The 9,390-nt window shown below is 37.4% G+C and overlaps 1 protein-coding gene across 1 annotated transcript; it reads left to right on the top strand.

The window, feature by feature from the left end:
- Nucleotides 1–251: 251 nt before the first annotated feature.
- LOC128860581 (ras-GEF domain-containing family member 1B-B) lies at nucleotides 252–8,660 on the top strand. The gene is made up of 7 exons (XM_054098192.1): nucleotides 252–993; nucleotides 1,054–1,191; nucleotides 1,261–1,549; nucleotides 2,461–4,158; nucleotides 4,259–4,402; nucleotides 5,122–5,324; nucleotides 7,088–8,660. Exons 4-7 carry the CDS (start codon nucleotides 2,590–2,592, stop codon nucleotides 7,374–7,376), a joined length of 2,205 nt encoding a protein of 734 aa, XP_053954167.1. The 5' UTR covers nucleotides 252–993; nucleotides 1,054–1,191; nucleotides 1,261–1,549; nucleotides 2,461–2,589; the 3' UTR covers nucleotides 7,377–8,660.
- The last annotated feature ends 730 nt before the right edge of the window (nucleotides 8,661–9,390 follow it).

The following is a 9,390-nucleotide window of genomic DNA, read 5'->3' as shown; positions in this document are numbered from 1 at the left end:
AATTCAATTCTCGCTTTGTTGTATAGAAAGAATATATCAAAACAGAAATTCTTACTATGCATCCTATAATATGTAATACTAAGATAAATATAGACTATATTCTTGCCTTATACAGACTTCGATTATATTTTTTTAATAAAATTGCATATGTATCTTCAGCTCGTAATACGAGTATAGCAAAATACGCGAATTCCAACCGATTTGGTATGTTTTAAAATCTAAACCTTGGCAACACTGTGAAAATGGTTGAACGCCACATAGAGAAACGCATAAACAAAACAAACAGCGGTGTGTGGCAAAAGGGTAAAAAAATACACAAGAAAACTCGTCGAACATCAGAAAATTGCAATCAAACATAAAAGAAAAATTTCTTTTAGTTGCTTTTCTAAGTAGAAAAATCAAATAAAAAACATTTTCTGCATGCGGTGAAGAAATAGAGGACGCCCGTATGCTCTTACGCATTATTGGCCGCTACTGCGTCGGGCGAAAGAGTTTTTTCGTGTAGTTGTGAGTATGTGTGAAAAAGGGGAGGGAATTGATTTGGTAAATTGGGACTGCAAGGAAAGTAGAAACTATCGTCGTCGCCGACAGATTTCGAGGAATATTACCTAGAAGGGGATATGCAGCCCCGGCACGAGTTCATATGAAACTATTATTTGAAGAAAAAATATTTAAAAAAAAAAAAAAAAATTAATGCAACTGCTATAATTGAAATCAAGTGGACTAGAAAGCAAAAACAAATAAATAAATAAAAGTGTAATTGCGCTGAAAAAGTGCGAACGATTGCGAATCCAAGGTAAAGGGGTGGTGGCAACACACGGTAGCATCAAAAGCGCTGACCATACTGAAAATTGTTGAGCTTAAATAAAAAAAAAACGAAAAAAGACGGGTGAGGTCAAGTAGGCTGATTTGGCTGGTCGCTCGTACGGTCGTTTAAAACGCAGTCAAGCAGTCTGCCGCATACATGAGTGCGAAGGGTGAGGCTGCATCCAGGTGAGTGCGTGTATTTTGAACTATGTAACAATATTTGTGTATATTGTCGCAAAATTGCAGTAAAATCTACGAACACAACAGCGGACAGTCAAATTCTATGCAACATAACAAAGCAAAAGCGGACAAAAAAGAAAGCGGGCCATTGGCCAGTGATTGTTAGCTCTATATCCTGTTTGTGCTATGCAGTTATGGTGAAAGGTGATTTGTAATAAAATACCTATTTGTGCTATGCCAATTTTATTGCCATATTTCCACTATTTACTTTAGTGCTTATATCGCTGCGCAAGATATTAGACGATTCTGAGTACGCGGAAGGAAAATAATTATCCTGTAATCCAATATGGGTGTGCCGGATATTTGTAGAACATAACTAAAAATTATTTGCGCAGCAGCAGCACAACCTGCGAATTTCTTAATGCATTATAAATAATCGAGCTGGGCAGAAGTGGTACCGAAGAAAGTATAAGGGAAGTATAAACCGGCAGGCTACTCTTGCCCAACCCCCCACTTCAAAATACGTCGTAAATACACACATATACAAGCTTACACACAAAAGGTAAAAATCAATTTCCATGCTTTCGTTATATGTGCCGCTTTTATTGATATTTTTTAAAGTGATGGTTGGAAACAGTCTAGTTATAAGCGCAGACCAAAGGGCGACATGGTGGTCAATTTGGTGGAAAGTGAGTTGACATATAGACCCTTTGCGGCAAGATAAATTCTCATAGTGTTCGTGGATTTTGTGGCCTAGAGCTTAGGTAGGTAGTGGTATGCAACGGGTGGTATACATAGGTGTGTGGCATGCTGTCTTGCATTCATTGGGTTGCGTTTTATAGAAGAATTGAATTAGAATTACTTGGATAGGGTGTTGGCAATATGCTGTTTTCTGTAGGACTTAAACAGAAAAATATTGTGTTAGTGATACTGCGACGGATAGATTTATGTGATTGTTGATACTACTACGCATAGCAAACTAAAAGAAAAGATTAACTTATTTTCAAATTAAATGGTAACATATGGCACGCAATTAAATAAAATTACTTAGATCTCATAGTGATACTTAAAAAAGCTGTCTATAAAATTTAACTCAGAATGGATGTTGAAAAAATACTCTACAGCAGTGAAAATGCATTTAATGTACATAAATAAAATTTCAAGGCACATAGGCTAGATTTAAAATTTGAGAAACTTGTGGAGAAAAACATTAATTCAGTTATTTTGCCGTAGTCCTCTCCTATTGGCGCACATAGTTTAAAGGTTCATAATACGGAAGAACTTAATATATTCAGTATATATATATTACCTTGCATTCTTGCTCACAAAAGGATTTTTCCAGCAGCTTTCCCTAATAAGTAACCAAAGAGGCAGATGCGAACTTTTACTATAGCTTTTTTGTTATAACTGTCGTATTCGCTTTGAATAATTGCATAAAAAATAATTGTGCTAAATTTTCTTCTCTTATTCCAGCACATCGATTTCAAAACTTTGTGCTCTGAATGCGATTGATTCAAGTCCTGCGCTTTGCGTCTAGCTACGCAATTCTATACGGCGCATCGAACAGAAGAATTTCAAAAGCCTGCACCATTTAAATTGCCAATGCCGAATAACGTCATAAAGAGCAGCAGCGCTAGCGCCAGCAGTACAAGTAATGGGCGCAGCAGCAGTAGCAATAACAGTAGCAGCAGTAGTAGTGCCAATACGAATCCAGCAAAGTCAATTAGTAGCCATAAAAATGAGACAAAAGCGTCATCTGCATCGTCAACGTCGTCGACTATCTTAGCTTCAGCCAACACACTGCCAGACAAAAGCGATATAATTAAGCAGTCCAACAACAACGAACGTATTGCTTCACATCGGCGTGATGGTTCCTGTCTTACCGGAATACAGCGACAACCGTTTCGTAAGCTTCATTATGAAAGTCCGCAGATTCAGTTTCGTGATGCGACATCAGCATCGGATGCCGGCAATGTGGTGCTGAATGATGGACGAAGTGATTTGTTGGTGTATACCGAGGATGGGCATTTGGTTTCGGCTAGTTTAGAAGCGCTCATCACACATATGGTGCCTACCAGCGATTACTATCCGGAACAGAATTTTATATTCGCTTTTTTGCTCAGCGCGCGTCTATTTGTGCGGCCGCATGAATTACTTGCGCAGATTTCTCAAACATGGGAACGCCAACAGCAAAAACAGCAGCAGGAGCAACAGCAAAATCAGCCACATGGGGTAGATGTTGTCGACGAGGCACATTTCAGTCACTTGGCTGTAGCAGCATCAGCGTCGCCATTAATGCAACGCAAAATTGCTAATAATGCTGCTATATTGCTGCCAGCAGTTGGTCATAATGAAGTGAATGTGATTGTCGATGGCCATCTAAAACAGCGTACCGCCATACAGTTAAGCGCACAAAATTGTATACGTTTGCTTGCCGAGTGGATTGAGACTTTTCCGTATGATTTTCGAGATGAACGCCTGATGCAGCAAGTACGCATTTTGGCGCGCAAATGTGTCTATATTGATAATGCGCTCGGTAGAAGGGTGTCACGAATTTTACAGTTGTTAGTGCATCGCCTCACAGTGCTAGAGCAATACGAGGCGACATTGCAAGCGATGGCAGCTACAGATCTCACTACAGGCAGCAATCACCAACAACTACCGCACTACAATACATCGGCAGCGGCGTCCGCCACTGCTGCCAATCAAAGCAGTACGCACAACTCATTGGTGGGTTGTGTAAAAAGTCACACGCTTCATACCAGCAGCATCGCAGACACAAACAAACAAACAACCACGAACAATTCAAATTCACTGGGCTCTGGTGCGGTGGCAGCTGTAGCAGCGACCATAGATGGTAATAACACACATGAAGTGCATGGAATCATGGATATCTGTCCGAGTTGTGCACAGTTGGCGCATCAGCTGACAGCCATCGAACTCGAGCGACTCTCGCACATTGGCCCGGAGGAATTTGTACAAGCTTTCGCCAAGGAATATCAACATACCATTGATGGCAAGTCGACAGCGGCTACTTCAACGAATGCTGCTAAGAACTCGACGAACATTGACTCTACAACGTTGAATGATATGAAAAAAACACGCAATTTGGAATCGTACGTGGAGTGGTTTAACCGGCTGAGCTACCTGACTGCAACAGAGATTGTAAAGGTATAAATGAATGTGCCAATGTATGTGTGTGTGTGCATTAGAATTTTTCATTTCAATTGGCTTGCAACTTGTTTTAACTTTGTCGCATACGATATTTTAGTACCCGAAGAAGAAGCAGCGTGTACGTATTATCGAATTCTGGATTGAGACGGCGCGGGAGTGCTTCAACATAGGCAACTTTAACAGTTTGATGGCGATTATAGCTGGTTTGAATTTAGCGCCAATATCGAGGCTTAAGAAAACGGTAAGAGGCCCTTATTCTTATAGTAAAAATTAAAGAACGAATAATATTATCAAGTTGTTAGAAATACGATTTTGTTGATAGACTGAATTAGATTGTTAAAATTAGAAGGAGGGCAACAATTTGTAACTCGACTTAGTTCAGCATGCAGGAGAGCACTGACTAAGTATTCGCTACTTTGTTTGCAGTTTTGAAGACTGGTCATTGTAACGTTGGTTGGTTGTAACTTCACTCAATAAGATTTTTACAATTACAAGTAGACTAATTTTTCTCTTTGCCGAAATCGTATTGCTATGTATGCATTAAATTCGTAATTTGTTTCGCTTTAATTGAAAACAAAAAAAAAAAAAAATTAAGTGGAATGCATTATTTCGAAAATTGATGTTTTTTATTTCTTGCACTTCGGGGTCCTCTGGCCAGCTTTAAAAAGAGCAAAAATCGTTCGGCATTACTGGTAATTCGGTTAGTAGCATATTTTTGCATGATAAACGGCAAAAAAATGCCATTGTAAAGTTTTTCTCATAAACTTTTGTGCAAGACTACCACAAATTCCCCTACTGCATTCTGCCGTACTGTTTTCGGTCATGTAATAGAAGTACATCGTTTAAAAAAATACTAGACGAGATGTCCTCTTTACGAACATTTTTTTTATCTATTTATTTACATATAACTGGTCTACATGTAACTAAAAAAATCTATATTTATATTTCTTTTACGCCAAGTGGTCAAAAGTGCAATCTGCAAAATTCTCTGTGCTGGAACATCAAATGGATCCTACATCGAATTTCAATAGTTATCGCTCAACACTTAAAGCCGCCATGTGGCGTTCCGAAGGCGCTACCGAAGAACGTGAACGCATAATCATTCCATTTTTTAGTTTATTCGTTAAGGATTTATATTTTTTAAACGAAGGCTGTTCGAATCGGTAAGTAAGAAACTACGGAAAAAAATAAAATCTTAGGTAGAGTGGGGCTTTGTCGAAATTTTAAATATGCAAATATTTTTGAGCGTCGGCATATTGTTACTCTTGCCATAAATTCTGTAACAAATTTTACAATGCATACGGCAAGGCGCATTCATTAAAGGTGGTGGCACTAGACCAACTACAATGGTCTGTACGTTTGATTGTCAAAGCAAAGTATTGGGAAACTAGAAAACAAATATGAAATTCGCCTTGTTTTATTCTGAGTTAACAGCCACATGGACACGGTGAAAGAAAAAAACAAATCCGCTGATTTACCAACACCACCTTCAGTAAATTCGCCTTTGGCATACGACGAGACAAAATTGGCAGAAAAAATTTCCGTTATTTTTTGGCTTTTGTTCGCATGCATTGTCCATTCATAAATTATACTCAGTTTCGTGGCCTTCCGTCGCTCAACTGGTCATCTTTTGTCGCGTTTCATAGATGAGAAAATTTTCACTGTTAAAGAATTTTTTAATAAGCAAAACGACAAAATCGTTGCTAAAACTTTTAAAGACGCCAAAGAAGTTTGTTTTAAGGGTTCAGCGTAGCCACTATCCAGCCTCCGTAATGGTTTGGTGAGGCGTGTCTTCTAAGGGCGTTACATCTCTTCATATTTGAAAAAGGGGTTAAAACCGGGGCAAAAGTGCGCCAGGAGGATATCTTAGAAGGCCTTTCGAACCAGTACTGTCTGCAATGGAGAGCTTTGGATCTTCCAGCAAGATTCCGCTCTAGCACATAAGGCAAAAACCTCACAACAGTGGCTAAAAAACAATATTCCAAATTTCTGGGTTCATAGCCGCAGAAGATTAGCCGTCTGGACGTCCAGATCAAAATCCATTGGACTACAGTTTGTGGTCAGAAATAGAGAACATGACCTGTCGAAGACCTTACAGAAATTTGAAGAGTCTCAAACAATTCTTGCTTCGAGTAGTGACGCCAATATCCATGGAAACTGTGAGTGCTACAATAGCTGAATGGCCTAATCGTTTGAAGGCTTGGGTCAAAGCAAATGGTGACCATTTCGAATGAAAATTTAAAAGTTTTCTTTTCATAAAACTAACTTATTTAAACAAGTATTATAATTTTATATCTATAACGGACTTAACTTGTGACAGGACTAAGTATATTTATGCATATGAATCTTCGTGCAAGAAACACCCAAATGAGAAATTTTTTTCTAATAGCGGTCGCCCCTCGACAGGCAATGGCAAACCTCCGAGTGTATTTCTGCCATGAAAAGCTTCTCATAACAAATATTTGCCGTTCGGAGTCGGCCAAAGCGAATCTATTAAAGGTGGTGTTGGTAAATCAGCTGAGTTGTTTTTTTCCTTCGCCGTGTCCATGTTGCTGTCAGCTCAGAATAAAACAAGGCGAACTCATTATTTACTTTCTAGTTTCTCAATACTTTGCTTTGCCAATCAAACGCACAGAACAGTGTTGTTGGTCTAGTGCCGCCACCTTTAATGAATGCGCCTTGGAGTCGGCTTAAAATTTAGAAGAAAATGTTTGCTTAGGTAGAGTTTTATGTGTACACATTTTTCTCGAAACTTTTATTATTATTTTGGCATCATATGTAGAACACTAGACCACTTAAGAGAGTTTTTGAGAGGGTTTTTAAGAGGGTGTTTGGCCATAGGCGTATATGAGTTAGTCTTTCTCGAAAAGTTACTTTTTCTCAAACACTCTAAAATTGAATTTTCGCTTTTCTCTTTCACCTACAGTTTGCCAAACAATCATATCAATTTTGAAAAATGTTCACAACTCGCCAAACAGGTGATGGAGTTCAATGAATGGAAGAAGGTCACTTGTCCATTTGAGCAGCTGCCAAATGTGATTGCATATCTGCAGACTAGCAGTGTTTTGAATGAGAACACACTTTCGATGGCGTCATTCGAGTGTGAACCGCCCGAAAATACAGAGGAGAAAGGTCGTTACAAAACGGTTAAAGCCGAAACGAAACAACAATTATTACATCAATTGCAAGAGCAACAACATCAACAACAACCATAGTTTTTTGAAGCTGTGTCGTAGCAAAGAGAAATAGGATATTATTTTTTAGAGAATATGTATGTCTGTACTAAAGGGGTATATGCGGCGCAAACTCTTGTATTTGACATCATGGATCGAATACTCGGAACAACTTTGAACTATTTTTATGTTTTTGCGATTGCAAATGGTGGAAAAAATGCATTACTACAACAACAAAAGTTACTTGCGCTGCAATATGAATATTACTCAATCATTTATTTTTGTTTCTAGCATTTGTTGCAGAACGCTTGCCATTTTTTGATACCTACTTTGATATTTTCGAAACGTTTTTAACGTATTCTAAGTCTAGTTACATATACTTTTAGCAAATAAGATGGAAATAGCGAAAGCAACAACAAACAAACCACAAACAAATAGTAACGTAGTAAAGTAAAATTAAAAATAATTTGAGCACAATTTTGTTGGCTTCAAAAGTCAACGGGATTTATAGCGGACTACTTAACAACTTGACGACGCAACAACATTCTTGGGTTGCCAGTAATTGTACTTAATGCATTTAGTAATTTATCGTATACATAACAAACAAACAAAAAATTTAAGAGCATCTCAAATAACATTAAATCAGCAACAAAAAAAAAACGAAAAAAATCATTACAAATTTCTATATTATAAGAACTTATTTTTATTGTTTTATGTTTTATTTTATTTTTACTTAATTTAATTTTTCGTTAAATTTTTTACTCTTAAGTGACAGCCTTTGTGTTTAACTTGAAAAGGATTTAATGTACAACCCTGCGTGTTTCTGTAATTTAACATGTACTCTATATGTTTAAAAAAAATATTTAAAAAATCACTCTATGTAAGTTGTAATTGTACTATATACATACAAACACACTTGCACATGCATTGGTAGCATACATATGTACATGCAACAAAAATGTATGCACACAGTTATATAATGCATTTGATATTTATGAGGATATTGCGTGTTTCTATTGCTAAGTTGACAGTATTTATATTTACATCTACATTTACTATTATATAGTTGAAATATGGCGATGGGAGATCAAAGAAAGTTTACGAAACAAAAACAAAAAGAAACAAAAAAATATTGTAACTCATTGGTTATCTATTGTATTAAAAAAAGTGCTCATTATAAAAGCATGCAAAATGCAGTATTTACGTTCATAAACATTTTCTTTATATACTCGTGAAAAACCATTACAAAACCCTTACATTTACACCCCATTCAATATCAGTAAGGAAAAACCAAACAATCTAAAATTTTTGAAATTCTGAAAATAACTACAACATTGTGCGAAAAGAAACTTAACGAATATGTGAAACAAGAAAACAGAGGTATGACTGGTGGTAGCTATTACGATGCTTTCCTTTATAAGATTATTAACCTAAGCTAAACTTTTTAAAGAACAAATCAACAACAACATAAAAGAAAAATAAACAAATTCTTAACTAAATTCAGAAGCTGAGAACAACAAACAAAACAACAACAAATAAATTCTACAAAAAACCGATTACTTTCCAAAACAAAAAAAAAATACTGGAAAATATGTACTTTCATTCGAGTTGTAGCAAAAACCGTGCTGGGGGGAGATTTTATATTTAGATTTTAATTTACTGGAGGTTTGTACTACGACCTCATCGCCTTTTGTGCCCTCTACTTTTCTACTCATCACAGTACCTCATACGCACTCGACCGAGTCTCCTTATTAAACTTAAGATAGAGTGGGTTGGACTGAGCGTATGCGCTTTTCTTCCGGCTGCGAATGGCCGAGATGTCTCAACCTTCTATGCCCTATAGTGCTGCATTCAAGAAGAAGGGGCATTGGCGCCTCCTCAGACTCGTCAAAGAAGCGACAAGAGTTAGTGGAGCATATCCCAATGATGTGCAGATGACCGTCGGCAGAGGCCTGTGAGCGTTCTTAGTTTATCCTTACCCCCTGCGGGTTGGGATTTCCCCTGGCGTAGACCTATAGTTTGGTTTGAGCTAACCTCCTGTGTTGTCCCATAGCAA

Source organism: Anastrepha ludens, chromosome 4, assembly GCF_028408465.1.
Source record: "Anastrepha ludens isolate Willacy chromosome 4, idAnaLude1.1, whole genome shotgun sequence".
Taxonomy (NCBI): Eukaryota; Metazoa; Arthropoda; class Insecta; order Diptera; family Tephritidae; genus Anastrepha; species Anastrepha ludens.
This window is presented reverse-complemented; position numbering and strand designations above follow the sequence as displayed.